At 48.2% G+C, this 24,256-nt stretch overlaps 1 protein-coding gene across 4 annotated transcripts in view; it reads left to right on the plus strand.

Annotated features, from left to right (window-relative positions):
• Positions 1-24,256, plus strand: part of irf3 (interferon regulatory factor 3) — a 26,432-nt gene continuing 2,176 nt past the window's right edge. The window contains exons 1-8 of one of the 4 annotated variants that reach the window (XM_072588875.1): positions 143-278; positions 4,238-4,403; positions 5,170-5,341; positions 7,814-7,914; positions 10,619-10,673; positions 13,672-13,911; positions 22,524-22,889; positions 23,706-23,827. In XM_072588875.1, the coding sequence (XP_072444976.1) occupies positions 4,239-4,403; positions 5,170-5,341; positions 7,814-7,914; positions 10,619-10,673; positions 13,672-13,911; positions 22,524-22,889; positions 23,706-23,827 (1,221 nt within the window). In that variant the 5' untranslated portion in view covers positions 143-278; position 4,238. Of the gene's footprint in view, positions 279-457; positions 544-4,237; positions 4,404-5,169; positions 5,342-7,813; positions 7,915-10,618; positions 10,674-13,671; positions 13,912-22,523; positions 22,890-23,705; positions 23,828-24,256 lie in introns of those variants that run through there. The other 3 variants (XM_072588877.1, XM_072588876.1, XM_072588878.1) reach the window with 3 other exon arrangements.

Here is a 24,256-nt window from a genome sequence, read left to right on the forward strand (position 1 = left end):
GAAACTTTCGCTCTTGGGCAATCCTGAAATCCAGGACAGCAGAGCTGGGGAAACTTCCCTTTAAGACTTCGAGAGAAACCAGAGGAACTGATGTCAGGGAAGGTGGAGCTGGCTGGCGTTTATAAGCGATTGGCTGGCCAGAGGAAATCCCGAAGTGAAAGTAAGATATGATCTGGTTCGGGGGGGAAATTGGCCCCAAAACCTGGCATCGCTGTGTCCTGCAACAATTCAGTGGCTGCTGCAAGATTGAAGTAGACTCTTTGAAAATAACGCTCCAGGTAAAGATGCTTTCGTTCACTTCCCTGAGATAGGGAGAGGAGGGGAGGAGAGGAGAGGAGGAGGGGAGGGGAGGGGAGAGGAGAGGAGGAGGGGAGAGGAGGAGAGGAGAGGAGGAGGAGGGGAGAGGAGGAGGGGAGAGGAGGAGGAGAGGAGAGGAGGAGGGGAGGGGCTGGTGTGGTGTGGGGGTGGTGGTGCTGCAGTTAACACGAATCAATCCTTTAACAGTCCTCGCCGGAGAAACAGATCGATCTCCAGCAATTGGTGGTAATAAAACAGACGGGACGGTGGGGGGAGTGAGGGCTGCAGGTCGGAGTCAAAAAGGGTGTTGCTGGAAAAGCACAGCAGGTCAGGCAGCATCCGAGGAGCAGGAGAGTCAACGTTTCGAGCATAAGCCCTTCATCAGGAATGAGGCCAAAGGGGACACTGAGATGAATGGTAGGGTTGGGGCTGGGGGAAGGCAGCTAGGAAGGTGATAGGTAAATAAAGGTGGGGAGTAATGGTGATAGGGTGGAGTGGATAGGTGGGAAGGAAGATGGACAGGTCAAGAGGGCGGCGCTAAGTTGCAGGGTTGGATCTGGGATAAGAAGGGTGGAGGAAACCAGTGAAATCGGCTTTGATTCTGTGTGGGTAGAGGGTCCCAAGGTGGCACGGTGGCTCAGTGGTTAGCACTGCTGCCTCACAGCACCAGGGACCCAGGTTCAATCCCAGCCTCTGGTGACTGTCTGTGTGGAGTTTGCACATTCTCCCTGTGTCTGTGTGGGTTTCCTCCGGGTGCTCCAGTTTCCTCCCACAATCCAAAGATGTGCAGGTTAGGTGAATTGGCAGTGCTTAATTGCCCGTAGTGTGAAGTGTAATAACCAGAGGGAAATGTGTCTGGGTGGGTTACTGTTCAGAGGGTTGGTGTGGACTTATTGGGCTGAAGGGCCTGTTTCTACACTGTGGAGAATCTAATCTAATCTTAGAAAATGAGGTATCCTTCTTCCAGAAGTCTGGTGGTTAGGATTTGGCGATGGACAAGGCCCAGGGCCTGCATGTCCTTAGTGGAGTGGGAGGGGGAGTTGAAGTGTTCGGCCACAGGGCAGTAGATTGGTGCGTGTGTCCCAAAGATGTTCTTTGAAACGTTCCGCAAGTTGGCGTCCTGCCTCCCCAATGTGGAGGAGACCACGAAAATCTCTGTCAAATGTAGAAGAATCCTTTGGGGTCTTGGATGGAGATGAGGGGGGGAGGTGTGGGCGCAGGTTTTACACCTCTCGTGGTGGCAGGGGAAGGTGCCAGGAGGGGAGGGTGGGTTGGTGGGGGGGTGTAGAGCTAATGAGGGAGCTGCGGAGGGAATGGCCTCTGCAGAATGCTGAAAAGGGTGGTGAGGGAAACATATCTGTGGTGGTGGGGTCTGACTGTAGGTGGCAGAGGAGGCTGCGTTGTGTTCAGAGGTTGGTGGGATGGAAGGTGAGGACCAGGGTGGGGGGGTTCTATCATTGTTGTGATTGGAGGGATGGGATTGAAGGTGCAAGAAGTGGTGGAAATGTACTGGAGGGCATTGTTGATCACGTGGAAGGGGAAATTGCAGTCCATGAAATAGGAGGCCATCTGGGATGTTCTGAGCAGATGCAGCGGAGGTGGAGGAATTGGGAGTAAGGGTTAGCGTTTTTACGGGAGGATGGTGGGATGGTAGAGGTGATGAACGTTTCTGCAGGAATCGCCAATGGTCCACATGCAGACACATTGGCTGCACTGCTGCGCATGGACTGGGATGAGTTGATAATGTCACTCACCACCGTAAGGCGCAATGATATCAGCTCCACATGTAGTGATCCAATGGCCTCTTTCTGCACCATAATGGTTCCGCGATTAACCATAATGGATATCTTTTGCAAATAATAACCCCTTTTAGCTGTTTGCTTTAAATTTTATCATTTAGCTCAAGTGGTTGAACAGCTGGTTTATAATGCCAACAGAGTGGGTTCAATTCCCGCGCTGGTGAGGGACTCTCCTTCTCACTGTCTCCTCTCGCCTGAGGTGAGGTGACCCTCAGCTTAAAACCCCACCAGTTGTCTCACTTTCTCACTCTGTCTCCAATGAGAGAGTAGCCCTATGGCCTGGTTGGACTATGGTAACATAGCTCTTTTTCATTTGCAAACACAAGGGATAGGAAAAAGTGCAGCACGGTGGCTCAGTGGTTAGCACGGCTGCCTCATAGCGCTGGGGACCTGGGTTCAATCACAGCCTTGGGTGACTGTCTGTGTGGAGTTTGCACATTCACCCTGTGTCTGTGTGGGTTTCCCCTCTCAGTCCAGGATGCGTAGGTTAGGTGCATTAGCCATGGGAAATGCAGAGTGATGAGGGTGAGCCTGGACAAGAAGCTTATCAGAGGGTCAGCGTGGAGTTGATGGACCAAATGGCCTGCTTCCACATTCTACGATTCTTCTATGAAAAAGCACAGGACACTGTAATTCACAGCCTTTATGAAATTCAGGGTTGCTTCATTAATGGATTGGCAAAATATCATGCTTGGATTTGGAGCTGGGAGACGGAGCCGTAAATGTGTCCAAAGCAGCTGGATGTAACTCCCTACAGCTCCAAATTCCCCTCCATTTCCCGACAACAGGGTTAAAGTTCAGCCTGATATTTACAATGTTGGACAAGTCGAGGAGAAAGTGCAGGCGATTATATTCTTGGATGATTTGAGCTGGTAATTATTCCCATCAATACAAAGAAAGTAACTAAGGGCACTTGTGGCATAGTTGTAATGTCCCCGCCTCTTGAGTGGAGGCCTGGGTTCCCTCCCAACATGCTCTAGAGCTGTGCAATAACGTCTCTGAAAATGGGTTCAAATAAAAAAAATTCAGAGCAAGAGGGGTCCTCTTGTGGTACAGTGGTGGTGTCCCTACCGCTGGAATGGAAGGCATTGTGAGGAGCAAATTTGCTCAGGGCACTTAAGGTGCAGGGGTAGTGTCCTTACCCCTGGACCAGCAGGCCTGGATTCAAATCCCACCTGCTGTAGTGGGGTGTAATAACGTCTCTGAGCAGGTGGACCAGGAAACATCCAAACAAACAATCTGCTCACTATGTCTGTGGAATCTTGCTGTGCATCTTGTGGCTCGCTTCCAAGGAACTTCGGTGGCAATAAAGCATTTTGAGGCATCTAGTGGCTGGGATGGTTGCTATGTAAATGTATGCCTTTCTTTCTTGATCGAGTGGACGCTGAGAGGTGCTTCCCTTAGTCACAGGATCACAGTCTTGGGGTAAGGGAGTGGCCTTTTGCCTCACTGTAGGGATTCCATGTATGATCATCGAGCTGAGGGAACGTTGAAGAAAGATCTCAGTTGACGTCAGAAAATCTGATTCGCGTTGCGTCACATTTTCCAAAAATGTTTTTCTTGTCCTCTCTGTGCTGCGTACTCATTTCTGCCCCTCTTCATCACCAACCCCACCCTCTCCCACCCACCCAAGAGATTATTCCTCCTCATTGATTTTGCTCCAAAGCTTCAGCTCCCTGGGGACATGATGGCCTAGTGGCATTATTGCTGAGCTATTAATCCAGAGACCCAGGTCATGTTCTGGGGACCCAGGTTCGAATCCCACCAGGGCGGCTGCTGGCATTTGAATTCAATAATAGGATCAGGAATTAAGAGTCTAATTTGATGACTGTGAATCTGTTGCTGATTGTCGGAAAATCCCATCTGGTTCACTAATGTCCTTCAGGGAAGGAAACTACCATCCTTACCCAGTCTGGCCTTCATGTGACTCAAGAACCAGCCACATTGCTTTGGGTCTGAACGGCCATACTGAAACAGACACTTCAGCCCAACTCGTCCATGCTGACCAGACATCCCTAAATTAATCTAGTCCCATTTGTAAGCACTGGCTCGTGTCTCTCTCAACCCTTCCTATTCATATATGCCCATATCCCATGAACAAAATTTTTAAAAATCCCTACTTTTTCCTTTGATCCCGACAGAATGGGTTCCCAGAAGCCGTTGTTGTGTGATTGGCTTATTGAGCAGATAAACAGTGGGCTGTACCCTGGCCTCTATTGGCTGAATGCGGAGAAAACTCGATTCCAGATCCCCTGGAAACATCGCTCGAGGCACGACGTTTCTGAAGATGACTTCAAAATATTTGAGGTGCAGTTGTGTCAACTTCCTACTTGTCCAAAAATGATTGGTGGCTTGATTTTTTTGAAGTAGTCCTGATTGTGTCTAATTCTATTCCCCTGCTTTTCAAAAAAAAAACCGTTGGTATGTAGTTTCCGTAATGGACTCTGTGTGTGAATATTGGGTTGTCTGCAAGGGCTGGTGGTGGATAGTAGTTTTTAAAAAAAGCAAGAAAAATGTCATGGTGATTTTGAAGGTGGGAGGGTCGCTCAATTGTGTGTGATAGCACTTCTGAGTACATAGAAAGAGAAACAAACTTGTATCCATTAATTCAGCAGAGTAACATTTCTTACTGTGTAACTATATAGCATTGAAAGAACCGTGGATGCTGTAAATCAGGAATTGTTGGAAAAGCTCAGCAGGTCTGGCAGCATCTGTGGAGAGAAATCAGGATTGTTGATTTTGTTTCTTTTTAAAATAAAGGCTCAGCTTGTGATGGCCGGGAATCGAACCCGGGTCAACTGCTTGGAAGGCAGCCATGCTCCCCCCATACCACCAGTGCTGCGAAGAAATCAAGGTTAATGTTTCAGGTCTTGACCCGGAATGTAAACTCTGATTTCTCTCCACAGGCACTGCCAGACCTGCTGAGCTTTTCCAGCAATTTCTGTTTTCATTTCTGTACAATCCAAGATCAGTAGTAATGGTTGCTTAAGTTCCTGTTTATTCAAGACTGAGAGGTCTGTGTGGAAGCTGAGTTCAGCAGGGTAAGGATGAATACATTTTAAATATTCCACAGGCTTGGGCGATAGCAAGTGGCCGATATAAGCCAGGGATTGATGTTCCTGACCCGATTGTATGGAAGAGAAATTTTCGCAGTGCTCTGAATCGGAAGAAGCATTTTCACCGCGTGGTTGACAGTAGGAATAATTCTGAGAGACCTCACCTGATTTATGAGATCCGGAGCATTGGTGAGTATTCTGCTCTCTCAAGGCTACAAGAGACTATGTTCTCAAGCCTCTGAATGGGACAATTTATTTATTATTCTGACTGGACAATATTTAGTTGCCTAGTTGCCATTGGGAAGGTGGGGGTGAGCTGCCGCCTTGAACTGCTGTAGTCCATGGGCTGGAGATAGACTCACAATATCCTTAGGGAGGTAACTACAGGATTTGGACCCAACGACGCTGAAGGAACAGCGATATATTTCCAAGCCAGGATGGTGAGTGGCTTGGAAGGGAACTGGCAGGGGGTGGTTTTCCCATGTACCTGCTGTTCATGTCCTTTGGTTGAGGACAAAATATTCTGAGAAGGAGTTCGGTGTAGTTCTTAGGCCTGAAGGGATCAAAGGGTCTGGGGAGAAAGTGGGAGCAGGTTATTGAGCCACATGATCAGCCATGATCACAATTGAATATCAAAGCAGGTTTGAAGGGCCGAATAGCCTACTCCTGCTCCTCTCTTCTACGTTTTCCCTTCTAGGTGGGTGAAGTCATAGTTTTAGAAGGTGCTGTCGAAGGAGCCTTGTTGAGTGTCTGCAGTGCGTCTTGTCGATGGTTACACACTGCTGCTATAGAGTGGAGGGAGTGGATGCTTGTGGGGGTGGTGCCAATCCAGCGGTTGCTTTGTCCTGGATGGTGTCAAGCTTCCTGAGTGTTGTTGGGACTGCACCCATCCAGGCAAGTGGGGGAGTGTTCCATCACACTCCTGACTTGTGCCTTGTAGATGGTGGACAGGCTTTGGGGAGTCAGGAGGTGGGTGACTACAGTATTCCCAGTCACTGATCTGCTCTTGTAGCCACTGTGTTTGTGTAATGAGTTCAGTTGAGTTTCTGGTCATTGTTAATCCCCAGGATGTTGATAGTAGTGGGGGATTTGGTGATGTCAAGGGGCAGTGATTAGATTGTCTCTTGTGGGTGATGGTCATAGCCTGGCATTTGTGTGACTTACCATTTGTTAGTCTAAGCCTTGATATTGTCCAGATCTTGTTGCATTTGAGCATGGACTGCTTTAGTATCTGAGGAGTCACGAATGGTGATGAACATCCCCACTTCAGGCCTTTATAGTGGAGGGAAGGTCATTGATGAAGCAGCTGAAGATGGTTGGGCCTAGGAGACTAATGTGGGGAATCGGGACACTTGTGGTGCAGTGGTATTGTCCATAACTCTGAACCAAGAGGCCCAGGTTCAAGCCCCACCTGGCTCAGAAGTGTGCAGTACCATTTCTGAACAAATTGATTATCAAGTATTGACTCTGAGGAACGCCTGATGAGATGTCCTGGAGTTGACGTGACTGATCTTGAACAACCAACGGTGTTATGATGGCGGTGTCATGAACATAGGTAGGGAGCTCCTGGACTAAGGGGGACAGGTTGGTGTGGAAATAGGAACACAGGAGTTCAATGGGACAGGCACAGGCGAGACATTGGGTCGACCGGGGCAGTCAGGTTTGTGAATCTTTGGTAGGAGGTAGAATCAGGCAGTGCTAGGTTCAAGGACATTGAGGTTGGAGGCGGTGGGTGGCACGGTGGCACAGTGGTTAGCACTGCTGCCTCACAGCGCCAGAGACCCGGGTTCAATTCCCGCCTCAGGCGACTCTCTGTGTGGAGTTTGCACGTTCTCCCCGTGTCTGCGTGAGTTTCCTCCGGGTGCTCCGGTTTCCTCCCACAGTCCAAAGATGTGCAGGTCAGGTGAATTGGCCATGCTAAATTGCCCATAGTGTTAGATAAGGGGTAGATGTAGGGGTATGGGTGGGTTGCGCTTCGGCGGGTCGGTGTGGACTTGTTGGGCCGAAGGGCCTGTTTCCACACTGTAAGTTAATCTAATCTAATCTAAACCGTGACCATCTGTGTGCCAGGTATGACTCCACCCAGCGAGGAGATTTGCTCCCGATTCCCTTGAACCTGCCCAATCTTCAGACTTTGGTATCAGATTCAGTTCTGACGAAAGGTCATTTAGACTTGAAACATTAGCTGGCTGTCTCTCTGTCTCTTTCCATGGATGTTGCCGGTCCTGCTGTGATCTCCAACACTTTTGTTTTGTTTGTTTTTGGTCAGATTCTTTGATGCCTCTCAATGACTGAGAAAGCTGGTCGAATTCAACTGTGGATCCATATATGGATCCATCTAATTCATTAAAATATTTTCAGGAAAGAAATCTGCTGCACTTGCCCGGTCTGGTCTACACATGACTCCAGACCCCTGATGATGTGATTGTTATTAACTCTTACCTGCCCTCTGAAGTGGCCTAGGGAGCCACTCGGCCTAAGGGCAATTAGGGATGGGCAATAAATACTCACCAGGCCAGCGACTCCTGAGAGATTACAGAGAAAGACCTGCCATTGGCACTGACATAGTATGAGTGCCTAGGTTTCTGTACTCTCTCCTGCTGTGTGAAGTTATAAAGTTGACTGTGTCTCACTGAAAGCCTTGTTCTTTTTCACTGAAAGGCCAGCAGAGTGGGGCCAGTGCCGAGGAGGAGAGTGAGGAAGTCAGTCCTGCCATTGACAGCGCCAGCCCTGGACTCTCCTCGGGCTCATCCCCAAACGTGGTACGTGTTACAATTCACGACGTTCGATGACCCACTGACTGTGGGGTTTTGTGAATGAGCAGTTTCCAGCGCAACAATGGGGGCCATTCAGCCCATCCGATCCAAGCTGCTGTTCGTGCTTCACGTGAATAAAAGTGAGGTAATGGCCTGGTGGTATTATCGCTGGACTGTTAATCCAGAGAGGAGAAAGTGAGGACTGAAGATGCTGGAGATCAGAGCTTAAAAATGTGTTGCTGGAAAAGCGCAGCAGGTCAGGCAGCATCAAAGGAACAGGAGAATCGATGTTTCAGGCATAAGTGTTAATCCAGAGACTCCGGTTTAACTGTTTGGGCAGAAGATGATAGGGGAGGGTTGGCATTTTAATGTCTGGGGACCCAGGTTCAAATCCTGCCACAGCATATGATGGAATTTGAATTCATTACAAAAAATATCTGGAATTAAGAATCGAATGATGACCATGAATCCGTTGTCAGGAACATCCCATCTGGTTCACTAATGTCCTCTCGGGAAGGAAATTGCCATCTTTACCTCGTCTGCATTACAAGTGACCTCATACCTACAGCTGTGTAATTGGCTCTTAATTGTCCCTCTGGGTGATTGGTGGGTGAGGGGCTGTCGGGGTTTAAATGGGGGGTGGGCGGCGTGCTGTTATCTACTCTGGGGTCTGGGAGGCAAGGGAAGAATAATCCACTGGATTACTGACAAAAAGGATACAAAACCCTGTTTGTTCAGTGTTCCACACTTTCCAGCATTACTACGAATGAGGGGGAGTTCCCACACTGACTATTTAAAAATCAAACACCTCTGCGTAGGTTTGAAAATCCTCAAATTCTGAACAAAGTAAAAACAAAATTGACATGGAGCTCACCTTCACTTTGTTCTTTGACCTCTTTTTACTCTCTCACATTTCTTCCACCTGATTTTCCTTCTCCCCTCAGCACACCCACTTGGGCGTCACAGCTCTCACTGTTAGCTCCACCATTGGTCAGTTCCTCTTCTGCCGTTTTTCCTGAAGCTGACCGTTTTTCTTCCGGAGCTTTCTGAAGCGCTTCCTTCTCATGCTTGCGTTTTTCAACACAACTGCTTTAATATTTCTACCTCGTTTGATTTCTGCAGCTTCATAATGGCCATGGATCTCATCCAGTGAAAGGTGGGACATCATGTTGGGGGTGGCACATGGTTAGCACTGCTGTCTCTCAGCACCAGGGTCCCAGGTTCGATTCCAGCCTCAGGCATTCTCCCCGTGTCTGTGCGGGTTTGCTCTGGGTGGTCCGGTTTCCTCTCACAGTCCAAAGATGTGCAGGTCAGGTGAATTGGCCATGGGACACTGCCCATGGTGCTAGGTGCATTAGTCAGAGGGAAATGGGTCTGGGTGGGTTACTCTTCGGAGGGTTGGTGTGGACTTGTTGGGCCGAAGGGCCTGTTTCCACACTGTAGGGAATCTAATCTAATCATGTTGAGGTTGTACAGGCCTCTTCTGGAGTACTGTGTCCAGTTCTGGTCGCCCTGTTATAGGAAGGATAGTATTAAGTTGGAGAGGGCTCAGCAGAGATTTACCAGGAAGCTGCTGGGAATGGAGGGTTTGAGTTATGAGGAGACACTGGATAGTCTGGGACCTTTTTCACTGGAGTATAGGGGGTTGAGGGGTGACCTTGTAGAGGTTTATAAAATCATGAGGGGCATAGATAAGGTGAATGGCAGGTGTCTTTTCCCTAGACTGAGGGATTTCAAGATCGGGGGCATATATTTAAGGTCAGAGGAGAAAGATTTAAACAGACATTAGGGGCACAGAGTAGTTTGTGTGTGGAATAAACTTCCAGAGGAAGTGGTGGGTGCAGGTACAGTTATAATGTTTAAAAGACATTTGGATAAGTACATGAATAGGAAATGTTTGGATGTATATGGGCAAAGTACAGGTAGGTGAGATTGGTTTGGTGTGGGACTGTGGTTGGTATGGACTGGTTGGACTGTTTCCATGCTGTATGACTCAATGATTCTAGGATCAACTCAAAAGCCTGTCCAGTAGTCTACTTGTCTAATTTATTCCACCTTGATATCAGCTGATGCTGATGCCATTATGGAATAAGACTAAATGGGTTGCTAACTTTCACACAACACTGCCAAGTTGTGTAACTGATCCCTCACTCCTCTCTAATTCCCTGTGGAGACATCTTTCCTGAGTCCACCCAGTCACACACCCCTTTGTAATATTAACAACTTAGATTAGGCCACTCCATTATCTTGTTCCTGGTGGGGGGGAGAAGATACTTACCTGGATCTTGAATTGTTCCCCAGAGATCATAAGTTGCCAGGGCTACCCACTGAGGCTAGAGGATCCCTTCACAATATTCAGTGGCTGGAAGATTCTCGTGAAAGTGTCTGAAATATCTCCACAGAAGCTGGTATCCCGTCACTAGGATCCCTTTTATTTACAAATTGAGAATCCTCGACACTGACCTCGCTCCCTCAGGGCCAGCTCTCGGAGTGAACAGAACCTCTGACACTCCAGGATATATCTGTCAGCCAGGGCTCCCTGATTGGGGCGATTAAACTGGTTCAATCAGGGAACTCATATGCTATGAGATCCATTGGGATGACCTTGCTAGAGTCATTACCAAGTTGATCAGGCTTGGAATCGGAGTTGTGTTTTCTGAGGGAGTGGTGTTAGTTTGCTCCGTGGGATAATCTTAACTCTGTCTTTCAGCAGGGGACCCTGGAGAGCAGTTTGCGAGACATGACGATATTCGACTGGGAGTCAGGTAAGCAACTTTGTTTCGTCTCTATCATACTATAGCTGTCTGTGTCTTTGATATCGCTAAAACCCTCGGCTTTTCCCCGCCGATGAAAATAGTCAATCGCAAGTGGATTTTTACAAAAGGGCACTGAGGCCAATTCAAGCACTGACACCACCACCACCCCCCCCCCCCCCCCACCCCCCCCACCCCCCCCTCCCCCCAATCTTACGGTTGTTCAAGATTCAATGGGGTGACCAATTGGTTTTGTACCTTCAGGCATGGGGTGTTGGGCGGGGGCAAACCGTCGCTATCCCTTTGGGGGTAATTAGTTTGCCTTTTCTCCATTAGCTCCCTCCCCCTTGCTGACTCAGTGGCTAACACTCTCACCTCTGACCTCCAAAGGTCAGGGTTCATGCATTGCTTTGGACATTTTGAGCAACAAGACTTTACCGTCTGACAGAAAATGGTAGGGGAGGGATGGAATTTTAAGGGTTTTTGTTTTTGTTTTTCCCTTAAATATCTGGGGACTGTGGAACTGAGGGCATCAACAGGAGCATAACAATGGGGTTGAAGGACCAGTCTCCATGGAGATAGGAGCTGGGGTATTTAGAGAGGAAGGGGAAGTGATGGCTTAGCCCTATTATTGCTGAATTGCCAATCCAGAGACTCAAGAAATGTACTGGGGACCTGGGTTTGAATCTCACCACAAGGCAGATGGTGGAATTTGAATTCAATAAAAATTTGTAAATGATGAGTCTAATAATAACCATAAATCGATTGTCAGTAAAACTAATTTGTTTCACTAATGCCCCTTAGGGAAGGAAACTGCCATCCATGCCTGGTCTGGCCTACACGTGACTCCAGACCCACAGCAATGTGAATTGACTCTTAACTGCCTTCTGGGTAATTAGGGATGGGCAATAATGCTGACCTAGGCACTGAATCCCTCATCCCGTGAATGAATTTCAAAAAAAAAGTTCTTCTATTGAAAACCTCAGCACGCAAACTCCACCTTCACCTGAAGTACTGAGTTAACCCAACCCCAGTGACAGATGAACCTGAGTTCTCTGGTTGTGGGCTGGCCTGCTGTGAAGTTGCCGGGTTATCCAAAGCTAGAGTCTGTCTGCTTTCCACAACGGTTTGCTTGCATTTCATAATTTAATGCAAACCGCAGTCTGCTCTCTAACCAACTCCCCTGTTCTGGGGGAAAAACTGGCCCTTTCTTAAAGTAAAAACACAGGAAAAACAAACCAACCTGTCAGGACACCACTCTGGGGCAGGTGAGAATTTCACACACCAGCAACAAGCTGCTGATATGTCTGAACAAGTTAAATCTGAAAATATGTTGTTACATGCTTTTGGAGTAGATTGGACTCCAACCTGGGGCATCTTGGCTGTGAGGTAGGGACACACTGTCTCCCCAAAATAACCTTACAAAAGACAAGGCTCTTTCCTTTACTTTTAATCCCGTATCCAAAAGTTCTCTTACATATGATTGATATGTTATTCCCCATCACCAAATCACCCATTTTGTTTTTTTTCCCCATCTAGTAACCACCAGTAGTAAATCACCCCATGTTTCCAATCGAATAATATACGTGCAAAACCCATTAAGGGTACACTACCCTATCAAAGAAAACTAGTCCCTAAACATATGCTCCAATGAGCATACACTGCTGCCTGTTATCTGTGGAGCATGCTATGGGGCTATTTGGGTACTGTAGTAGTGACCCTACTCCTAAACCAGGAGGTCTGGGTTCAAGTCTCTCCTGCTCCAAAATGGGGGTAATAACATCTTTTGAACAGGTTGTTCAGAAAACAGGTCTGGTCCATTCTTAGGGGCTCTTTTGAGGTGATGGTAGTGTCCCTACATCTGAGCCAGGAGTCCCAGGCACAAATCCCACCACTGTGTATAGTGATCTCTCCTGAATAAGTTGATTCCAAAATTCTGCTCCACCCTTAAATAGACCATCCTTGACAATGCTGTAATCCACTGTCTAGCCATTCTCCCTGGCATTGCTTTTGTGGCTACCAGAAACCTGCTCCCGTGGCCCAGGAACTATAAGACCATAAGGGCAGAAATTAGGCCATTCAGCCCATCGAGTCTGCTCCACCATTCAATCGTGGCTGATAGGCTTTTCAACCCCATTCTCTCACTTTCTCCCCGTAACCCTTGATCCTCTTGCTACTCAAAAACCTATCTATTTCAGTCTTAAATATACTCAATGACCCGGCCTCCACATCCTTCTCTGGCAGTGAATTCCACAGATTCCCCAATCTCTGGCTGAAGAAGTTTCCCCTTATCTCCATTCTAAAAGGCCTTCCCTTTACTTTAAGGCTATGCCCTTGCGTTCTAGTCCCTCTTACCAATGGAAACATCTTCCCAACATTTACTCTGTCCAAGCCATTCAATATTCTGTATGTTTCAATTCGATCCCCTCTCATCCTTCTAAACTCCAATGAATAGAAACCCAGAGTCCTCAAACATTCCTCATACGTTATGTCTTTCATTCCTGGCACCATTCTCGTGAGCCTTCTCTGAACATGCTCCAAGGCCAGTCCATCCTTCCTGAGATATGGGGCCCAAAACTGCACAGTATACTCCAAATGTGGTCTGACCAGAGCCTTGAACCTCAGAAGTACATTCCAGCTTTTATATTCAAGTTCTCTCAAAATAAATGCCCTCACTGTATTTGCCTTCCTAACTACTGACTCAACCTACAAGTTTACCTTGAGAGAATCCTGGACTAGAACTCCCAAGTGTCTTTGCACTTCACTTTGAACTGTCCCTCCTCCAACAATGGAATGCTCCCCCATGGTGTTGAGATTAGGGGCAAGTTAACTTCACCTCAGAGGTTCCACTGAGTCTGGGTGGGGCTGATGGCCTGTCGGGGGTGGGGGGGGGTGGCCATTCTCTATGCCACCAGCTGTTGTCCACGGAGGGTCCAAAAGGCCCAATGGCGGACAGCAAGAACCGGAGTGGACCTTGTCGCAAATTAATCTGGTGCCTATCTCATCTCAGGGGGCAGTGAAGAAGGAACCATGATGGAACTGGGAGCAGCCCTGTATCCTTCGGACTATGCTCCAGACTATGCTGTGGCTCCAAACAACCTGAGTCAAATAGACCCCAGTGGCCAGCCCACTGCCGGTGCAGATGCTGCCTGTGCGATGCCACTTGCAGTCGAAGGTCCCAACATGGTCATCCCAAACGTTGGCGAGTTTCAAACACAGATGAGGGGCTATTTCCAGAATGGACACCTCGGTTAGTTTTAATTTTCCGGTCTTTTTTTTTTCTCTCCTTCAGCCTACGCGTTCTGTACACAAATAATGGGTATTTAACAGGTTTAACTTCAAGTCCCTCTAACTTCCAGATAGGCATGGTCTGGACAAAGATTACTGTCTCGTCCAGTAAGGAATTCTGATTCTCCTTGGAAGCTGTTAAAGCAGGTCGGAAACTCGTGAAAGGTTCTGTGAAAGTACAAGTTGTATCTTTTAATTGCGGTTGTGTGAGACACAAGATTGTAAATGTGAATCCCGCTCAGTTACTGATTTGTTCCAGTACGGTACTGAGTGAGGGGACATCAGAACTAGGAGCAGGAGTAGGCCATTCAGCCCCTCACACCTGCTCCACCAGTCTATACCATCATAGCTGATCTCATCTCAGCCTCAACTCCAAACTGATTGCCATTTGAGGGAGAGAGTTTCAAAACCGGACTACACCTTGTGTGTGAAGGTTATATCTAATTTCACTTCTGAAAGATCTGCATGCAGCTTGTAGACTTTGTGTGCCAGTGGAAACAATTTCTGTCCATCTACTGGGGCAGCACAGCGGTTAGTGCACTCTCAGCATCAGGGACCCAGGTTCAGTTCCAGCTTCCGGTGACTGTGTGGAGTTTGCACACTGTTTCCTCCCCCCCGTGTCTGCGTGGGTTTTCTCCAGGTGCTCCGATTTCCTCCTAATCTAAAGCTGTGCGGGTCAGGTGGATTGGCCATGGGAAATTGTCTGTAGTGTCCAGGGATGTGTAGATTAAGTGGTTTAGCCATGGGAAAACACCATGTCAGTGATGGGTTGAGTCTCTGTTCGGAGGGTCTCAGTTCAGACTCGGTGGGCTGATTGGCCTATTTCTGCACTGTGTAGAGTGCAGTGATTGTAATGAGGTCAGCCAGGGAGACCTCCTGGAAGATGAGTTTCCTGATTGGATTAATACTACCAATCAGGGAGTCCTCTGTGCAGTTATTTCAAAGGTGTTCTGTTAATTTAGCTTTGGAATCCTTCTGTTTGGGGGGGAGAAAAGCATTTTAAGCACTAAGAATTGATTTTCTGACATAAAGAATCTTGTGTGTGTGTGTGTGTGTAGAGATCTATTGGTTCCATCTTATTTCTTTCGTTTGGCACCAAAGTTTATGTGATGTCATCCCTCTAGTGGCTGAAGCCTGCTACAACAGCCCTTTTCTGGGTTATACCATATTTTCCCCCACACTGCTGCTTAACTGCAGTATTTTCCCCAGCACCCATGGGGTGTGTGTGTGTGTGTGCAGATGTGAGACACAGTGAAAGACAACAGGTTTACAAATCTTTATTTATTTAGTTTCCACCACCAGGAAGAAAGGAAACACCCGAGTGGCCAGTGACCAGCAGTGGCCCTTCCCATCAAAGGGCAATGCTGCGTGATCAAACAGTGAAGGGGAGGGCAGGGATTAAATCAAAGTAGAGTTGGAGAGGGAAATAATACACTCCACTCCCTGCGGCGCCCACTTCCCCCTGAATAGCTCAAGGGTGTCGGTGGACACTGCACACTCCTTTTTGCAGCAGAGAGCAGCAGGAGCTGGGCGAAAGTAAAGTTGGAGCGCAAAGCCGGTTGGGAAGGTAAGTAATTTGTTATTTCAGTGGTGAAGGAACCCGAGACACTACACGTGCATTGTCTTCCACCCTCCCTCCTCCTCTAACCTTAAAAAAAAGGTAAGCTACTTGGTGTTCTCGTTTTTTGGAGACTAAGTGTAGAGTTATGGCAGCGCAGGCAGTGGAATGTTCCTCCTGCAGGATGTTTGAGGTAGGGGTGACCACCGATGCTCCTGCCGACTTCATCTGCAGGAAGTGCAGCCAGCTCCAGCTCCTCACAGACTGCGTTAGGGAACTGGAGCTGGAGTTGGATGAACTGAAAATTATTCGAGAGGGTGATAGATGGAAGCTACAGGGACATAGTTACACCAGAGAACAGGGGTAGCTGGGTAACAGTTAGAGGTGGGAAGAGGAGGAAGCAGGCAGTGCAGGAATCTCCTGTGGTTGTTCCCCTCAACAATAAGTATATCGCTTTGGATACTGTTGGGGGGGACGGCCTAGCAGGGGTAAGCTGCAGTGACTGGGTCTCTGGCACGAGGTCCGGCTCTGAGGCCCAGAAGGGAAAGGGGGAGAGGAGGAGAGCTCTAGTTATAGGAGACTCTATAGTTAGAGGGACAGACAGGCGGTTCTGTGGACATGGGCCAGACTCTCGGATGGTTTGTTGCCTCCCGGGTGCCAGGGTCTGAGACGTCTCTGACCGTGTCTTCAGAATCCTTAAGGGGGAGGGTGTGCAGCCAGAAGTCGTGGTGCACATTGGCACCAATGACATAGGTAGGAAGAGGGGTGGGGAGGTCATTCAGGATCTCGGGGAGTTAGGCTGGAAGCCAAAAGCTAGGATGGACAGAGTCGTCATCTCTGGGTTGTTGCTGGTGCCACGTGACAGTGAGGCAAGGAATAGGGAGAGAGTGCAGTTGAACACGTGGCTGCAAGGATGGTGTAGGAGGGAGGGCTTCAGGTATTTGGACAATTGGACTGGATTCTGGGGAAGGTAGGACCTGTACAAGCAGGACGGGTTTCACCTGAACCAGAAGGGCACCAATATCCTGGGAGGTAGGTTTGCTAGCACTCTTTGAGGGAGTTTAAACTAATTTGGCAGGGGGATGGGATCCGGACTTGTGGTCCAGCAAGTAGGTTAGCTGTTTTTCAGGATGTCCAAGAATGTCGGGAGGCTGTGGAGAAGGTAGCACTGACAGGGAATACTTGCGGACACAGAGATGGGTTCAAGTGTGTATACTTCAACGCAAGGAGTATCAGAAATAAGGTGGGTGAACTTAAGGCGTGGATCGGTACCTGGGACTACGATGTTGTGGCCATCACGGAAACGTGGATAGATGAGGGACAGGAATGGCTGTTGGAGGTTCCTGGTTACAGATGTTTCAGTAAGATTAGGGAGGGTGGTTTAAAAAAAGGAGGGGGGTGTGGCATTGCTAATTAGAAATGGTATAACGGCTGCAGAAAGACAGATCGAGGGGGATCTGCCTCTGGAGGTAGTATGGGCTGAAGTCAGAAATAGGAAAGGTGCAGTCACCTTGTTGGGTGTTTACTATAGGCCCCCCGATAGCAGCAGAGATGTGGAGAAACAGATTGGGAAACAGATTTTGGAAAGGTGCAGAAGCCACAGGGTCGTAGTCATGGGCGATTTCAACTTCCCAAATATTGATTGGAAGCTCTTTAGATCAAGTAGATTGGATGGGGCGGTGTTTGTGCAGTGTGTCCAGGAAGCTTTTCTAACTCAGTATGTAGATTGTCCGACCAGAGGGGAGGCCATATTGGATTTGGTACTCGGTAACGAACCAGGACAAGTGATGGGCTTGTTAGTGGGTGAGCATTTTGGTGATGGTGACCACAATTCTGTGACTGTCACCTTGGTTATGGAGAGAGATAGGTGCGCACAACAAGGTAGATTTTACAATTGGGGGAAGGGTAAATACGATACTGCAAGACAGGATCTGAGGAGCATAAATTGGGAGCATAGGCTGTCAGGGAAGGATGTCGTTGAAATGTGGAACTTTTTCAAGCAACAGATACGATGTGTCCTTGATATGTATGTACCTGTCAGGCAGGGAAGAGATGGTTGTGTGAGGGAACCTTGGTTGACGAGGGAGGTTGAATATCTAGTAAAGAGGAAGAAGGAGGCTTACATAAGGCTGAGGAAACAAGGTTCAGCGCGTTGGAGGGATACAGGATAGCCAGGAGGGAGCTGAAGAAAGATTAGGAGAACTAAGAGAGGGCATGAAAAATCTCTGGCAGATAGGATCAAGGATAACCCCAAGGCATTTTATGCGTATGTGAGAAACATGAGAATGACGAGAACGAGTGTAGGTCCGATCAAGGACAGTAGTGGGAGATTGTGTATTGAGTCGGAAGAGATAGGAGAGGTCTTGAATGAGTACTTTTCTTCAGTATTTACAAATGAGAGGGACGGTTTTGTTGAAGAGAAGAGTATGAAATGGAGTGGTAAGCTAGAGGAGATACTTGTTAGGAAGGAAGATGTGTTGGGCATTTTGAAAAACTTGAGGATAGACAAGTCCCCCAGGCCTGACGGGATATATCCTAAGATTATGTGGGAAGCAAGAGAGGAAATTGCAGAGCCGTTGGCAATGATCTTTTCGTCTTCACTGTCAACAAGGGAGAGTGGTGAATGTTGTGCCCCTGTTCAAAAAAGGGAATAGGGATAACCCCAGGAATTACAGGCCAGTTAGCCTTACTTTGGTGGTAGGCAAAGTAATGGAAAGGGTATTGAGGGATAGGATTTATGAGTATCTGGAAAGACACTGCTTGACTAGAGACAGCCAGCACGGATTTGAGAGGGGTAGGTCTTGCCTTACAAGTCTTATTGAATTCTTTGAGGAGGTGACCAAGCATGTGGATGAGGGTAGAGCAGTGGATGTAGTGTACATGGATTTTAGTAAGGCATTTGATTAGGCTCCCCATGGTAGGCTTATGCGGAAAGTCAGGAGGCATGGGATAGTGGGAAATTTGGCCAATTGGATAGAGAACTGGCTAACCGGTCGAAGACAGAATGGTGGTAGATGGTAAATATTCTGCCTGGAGCCCAGTTACAAGTGGAGTTCCGCAGGGATCAGTTCTGGGTCCTCTGCTGTTTGTAATTTTTATTAATGACTTGGAAGAGGGAGTCGAAGGGTGGGTCAGTAAATTTGCAGATGATACGAAGATTGGTGGAGTTGTGGATAGTGAGGAGGGCTGTTGTCGGCTGCAAAGGGACTTAGATATGATGCAGAGCTGGGCTGAGGAGTGGCAGATGGAGTTCAACCCTGTCAAGTGTGAGGTGGTCCATTTTGGAAGGACAAATAAGAATGCGGAATACAGGGTTAACGGTAGGGTTCTTAGTAAGATGGAGGAGCAGAGGGATCTTGGGGTCTATGTTCATAGATCTTTGAAAGTTGCCACTCAGGTGGATAGAGCTTTTAAGAAGGCCTATGGTGTATTAGTGTTCATTAGCAGAGGGATCGAATTCAAGAGTCGTGAGGTGATGTTGCAGCTGTATAGGACCTTGGTTAGGCCACACTTGGAGTACTGTGTGCAGTTCTGGTCGCCTCACTTTGGGAAAGATATGGAAGCTTTGGAGAGGGTGCAGAGATTTACCAGGATGTTGCCTGGAATGGAGAATAGGTCGTACGAGGATAGGTTGAGAGTTCTCGGCCTTTTCTCGTTGGAACAGCAAAGAATGAGGGGTGACTTGATAGAGGTTTATAAGATGATCAGGGGAATAGATAGACAGTCAGAGACTTTTTCCCCAGGTACAATAGAGTGTTACAAGGGGATATAAATTTAAGGTGAAGGGTGGAAGGTATGGGGGGGATGTCAGGGGTGGGTTCTTTACCCAGAGAGTGGTGGGGGCATGGAATGTGCTGCCTGTGGGAGTGGCAGAGTCAGAATCATTGGTGACCTTTTAAGCGGCATTTGGATAGGTACATGGATAGGTGCTTAAGCTTGGACAAATGTTCGGCACAACATCGTGGGCCGAAGGGCCTGTTCTGTGCTGTATTGTTCTATGCTTTCCAGAGACACCCGGGCTCTAACGTAACCCCAGAAGAGGGGCAGGCAGTCGGCCCTAACGACCCCCTCCACAGCCCGCTGCCTGGACCTGTTGATGGCCAGTTTGGCCAGGCCCAGGAGCAGACCCACGAGGAGGTCTTCAGACCTGCCCTCCCTCCTCCGTACCGGGTGCCCGAAGATCAGGAGCGTGGGACTGAAGTGCAGCCAAAAAACAGAGGAGAAGGTTCTTAAGAAAATCAAAAAGGGAGTGCAAACGCCCACACCCAATATATACATGGTCCACGGACTCCACAGCGCCACAGAACAAGCAGTTGGGCTGGGAGTCCATGAACCACCGCAACCTGCAGTTGCAGGGGACTGCTGCGTGCAGCACCCTCCACCCCAGATCCCCGAGAGAAAGGGGGAGGACTCCCGCGTAGAGAGCCCTCCACTGGGGATCCCCACCGCCCGGTGGCAAATGGGCACGCCAAGGGGTGTCCGGACGGTGGATGAGGGAGAAGAGGTGGACGGTGTGCAGCAGCAGTCGATACAGGGCCTTCCTTTTTATATCCTTAAAAGGGACAAAATTAAAATTCCGGAGGCAGCTCAGGTTGTGGGGCACAGGCTCCCGCGGGAAGTACGGGACCTTGGGGCCAATGTGAAATTCCGTCCGGGCCGGGGTGAGCGCGGACGGGATCCCACCGCACACCTGAGCGTCCTCCAACTGGTGCACTACGTCGGGTCCGAGCACCGCCGTTTTAAGACGTCGGATGGCGGTGGCCACGTACCGGACGTCTTCCGCTACCCTGCTCGCTATGTCCTGCGGCAGCGTCCAGCCCAGGCCCCCGGCACCCAGCACGTCCCCGACCCTGGTCGCCCTCGCCGCCACGGCCCTCCCCTCCGACAGCCACTCGAACCCGCGAGTACGGAGGTGCGGATTCCTGAGCAACGGCTCCCTGACGACAGTCCTTTTTATTCGTAAAGACCCAGCCTCGGAAGCAGGTTCACTCCCATTGGAAAGGCTACAATACTGAAAAATACAGTCACATCGAAGCAAAAGGAGAAAGAAACTAAAAAGGCAGAACAGAGGATGACCAATAGTAGAGAGAAACAAACAAGCCCTGTATTCCATTTCAATAAAAGTTCTCCACAAACTTTCAACAACAAATAGAAAGCATGGATAGTGTAGTGAATGACTTCTTCCCTGAATTACAACTATTTAAGCAACATAAACAGCTTTAAAAAACAGGAGTGGCAGAGGTTCTATTCATTCTGAGAGAGCTAGAGCAGTGTTAAGGACTCTCCATCTGTAAGTAAAGGGGGACTTGGTGACTGGATTGAGAGGGATTCTTTGTAGATTCTTGAAGATAACTGGAAATACCACTCAAATTATCCCTTTTACCATTGGTCCTCTGTTCCAAGGTACACAGTGCTATTTTACATCACCTCATCTGATAACTTAATCCTTGGAGTACACGACTAGGGTGTGACCCTGGCTGTGAAGGGAATTAATCAGAAGTTAATGCTGTCTACGGGTGAAGAGGTGCTGATCGTAATTACATCAGTTCTGTGTTGTCAGACTGAGGCTGTTCAAGTCTGATGTAGGGAGACAGGCAGGCAGATTTTAATTAGGGTTATTAGATCAACCATAATCTCATTGAATGGGGGGGGGGTGGAGTCATAGTCTATGCCGACCAGATATCCCACCCCAATCTAGTCCCATATGCTAGCACTTGGCCCATATCCCTCTAAACCTTTTTATTCCCCCCACACTACCCCCTAACTGCAGTAGTGCTTATTTTTTCCCCCGCACCCATGGTGTGTGTGTGTGTGTGTGTGTGTGTGTGTAGATGTGAGACACAGTGAAAGCACAAAGTGCACCAATCTTTATTCATTTTCCACCACCAGGAAGATAGGAAACACCCGAGTGGCCAGTGATAAGCAGTGCCCTTCACACCAAAGGACAATGCTGGGTGATTAAACAGTGAAGGGGAGGGCAGGGATTAAATCAAAATAGAGTTGTGAACCCTTCTTATTCATATACCCATCCCGATGCCTTTTAAATGTTGTAACTGTACCAGCTTCCATCACTTCCTCTGGCAGCTCATTCCATTCAAACACCACCCTCTATGTGAAAACATTGCCCCTGAGGTCCCTTTTATGTCTTTTCCCTCTCACCGTAAACCTATACCCTCAAGATCTAGACTCCCCCACCCCAGGGAAAAGAACTTGACTATTTACCCTATCCATGCCCCTCATGATTTTATAAACCTCTAGAAGGTCACCCCTCAGCCTCTGACACTCCAGGGAAAACAGCCCCAGTCTATTCAACCTCTCCCTATAGCTCAAACCCTCCAAACCCAGCAACACCCTTGTAAATCTTTTCTGAACCCTTTCAATTTTCACCTTCAAGCATCCTTACGATTGCAGATAGACTAGTTTTGCGTGGAGTACTCCAATAGTGGCCTAACTAATGTCCTGTACAGCTGCAACATGACCTCCCAACTCTTATATTCAATACTCTGACCGATAAAGGAAAGCATACCATATACCATCTTCACTGTCTTGTGTGATGGCTGACTTCTGCTTCTATGTCTCAGAGTATCATAGAACCCTTACAGTGTGGACATAGGCCATTTGGCCCATTGAGTCTACACCAACCCACCAGACCCAACCCCTATCCTACATTTCCCATGGCTAATCCACCTAACCTGCTCATCTTTGGACTGTGGGAGGAAACTGGAGCACCCGGTGTAAACCCACACACACTGGGAGAATGTGCAAACTCCAGACAGACAGTTGCCTGAGGGTGGAATCGAACCCGGATCCCTGGTGCTCTGAGGCAGCAATAGCTAACCACTGTGCCACCCTGGTAACTAACAGTGTGGTCATGGTATGGTAACAAACATGTCTTGTTTTACAAGGTTACAGTTTCACTGGGGTGAAATGAGACACTGGCCCAAAGGTTTGGGATACAAAGAATCACAGTGAACATGGAATATTTAAATATTTACACAAAGCTTGTGTTTCCACAGCAACCGAGTTTGAGATAACAATCTACTATCGTGGCAAGAGGGTGAAGGAGCAGACTTTGAAGAACATCAATGGATTCCGACTGTTTTACACATCAGAATCTAAATTCCCGTACCTGGAGGACCTCCAGTTCCCAGAAGCAGTCTCCTGTTTGACTGACCAGCAACAAATCATGTACACAAACGTCTTGTTGGACGGGATGGGCCAAGGGCTGACTGTGGAAGTGAACAATAATCAGATCTGCGCGCAGAGACACGGGAACTGTAGGACATTCTGGTCAATGACGGAGAACCCCAGCAGTAAGGAACCTCGACAGATCTCCAGCAGGGAGCTCACTGTTCTCTATGACCTGCCCCAGTTTCACCAAGGTTGGTGCTGGAGTTGACATAGCACACATCACATTACAGACATCCTCCACACCTGTCACCATTTGACTCACACATGGACCATAAGATACAGGAGTAGATTTAGGCCGTTTAGCCCGTCATGTTAGCTCTGCCATTCGATCATGTCTGATAGGTTTCTCAACTCCATTCTCCCTGTTAATGCCTGGTCAGTTGCTAATCAAGGACCTATCCAACTGTCTTAAATACACTCAATGACTTGGTGTAGTTTCTACCTTTTCAATAAGTCAAAACTTTGATCCCAGGTTGTGCTTTCAGGTATCAAGAAAGAAATGGCCACAAAAATCAGGATTATTTTGACAAGAAACTGAGGTATAAAACTAGTTTCAGTAATGGTGAGCATCAATTGTTGTAAAAACCCATCTGGTTCCATCAGTGTCCCTTTGGGAAGCTCTCTAAGATGGTCTCCGTGATTGCTGACCCACAGAATTGTGTTCGACTCTTAATTGCCCTCTGAAAATAGCCGGGACAGTTAATGAGTTCAGGGGCACTTAGGGACAGGCAATAAATCCTGGTATTGCCAGCGACACCAACATCCTACAAAAGAATAATAAAACTTTTTCCACATTTTTGAGGAGTCCACTTGTAAGGGCACTGAGGGGAGAGGCAGGTGAACAGGTTGAAGGGAGGTGTAGGTGTGGGAACACAAGACAAGGCACGTGGTGAGGTCTGAACCAGCCACTGGTATAAACCTCCAGTAGTTCCATTACTGTTTAGTCAGCACAAGGGCTGCTATTGGGTTCTGCCACACCGTAAATATTCCAAAACCTTTCTCCACAGAACTGTGTGCCTTTCTGAACTCTGAGCGTGGCTCTCCGCAGTATTCGATTTGGCTATGTTTTGGGGAGCTCTGGCCAGACTGTGGTGATAGACCCTGGAGTAAGAAGATGATCATGGTGCAGGTAAGGCCAGCCTGTGATACCCACAGTGGATTTTACCCCTTGACTTCGGCCAGTCCCTCCCTGCTCTGTTGACTCCACCCTGAATCCAAGGCATCTCTCCCCGTTTTTTCCCCATCCCACCACTACCACAATCCTATTCCTCAAACTCTGAAATCGCTCTTCCTCTCTTGACAGGGGAACTTTCAGACCCCGTGTAGTTGGGCCAAATGGCCTACTTAGTATTGTACATTCCACATTATCCAAGCTGAGGCTGGAGATGCTTAAACCCTGCCAGCTGGGAAAGACCTCAGTCCAATATGACAGGGACCGGAGAGTGTTTCCTCAAACATGACCACTGAAAATTTCTACTCAATATCCACTTTCTCTCCGCAGCCTACAACACAACCTCCTGTAACTGCCACTGGAAATGGGAAGAGGCCATTCATCCCC

This window comes from Chiloscyllium punctatum, chromosome 18 (assembly GCF_047496795.1).
Source record: "Chiloscyllium punctatum isolate Juve2018m chromosome 18, sChiPun1.3, whole genome shotgun sequence".
NCBI lineage: Eukaryota > Metazoa > Chordata > Chondrichthyes > Orectolobiformes > Hemiscylliidae > Chiloscyllium > Chiloscyllium punctatum.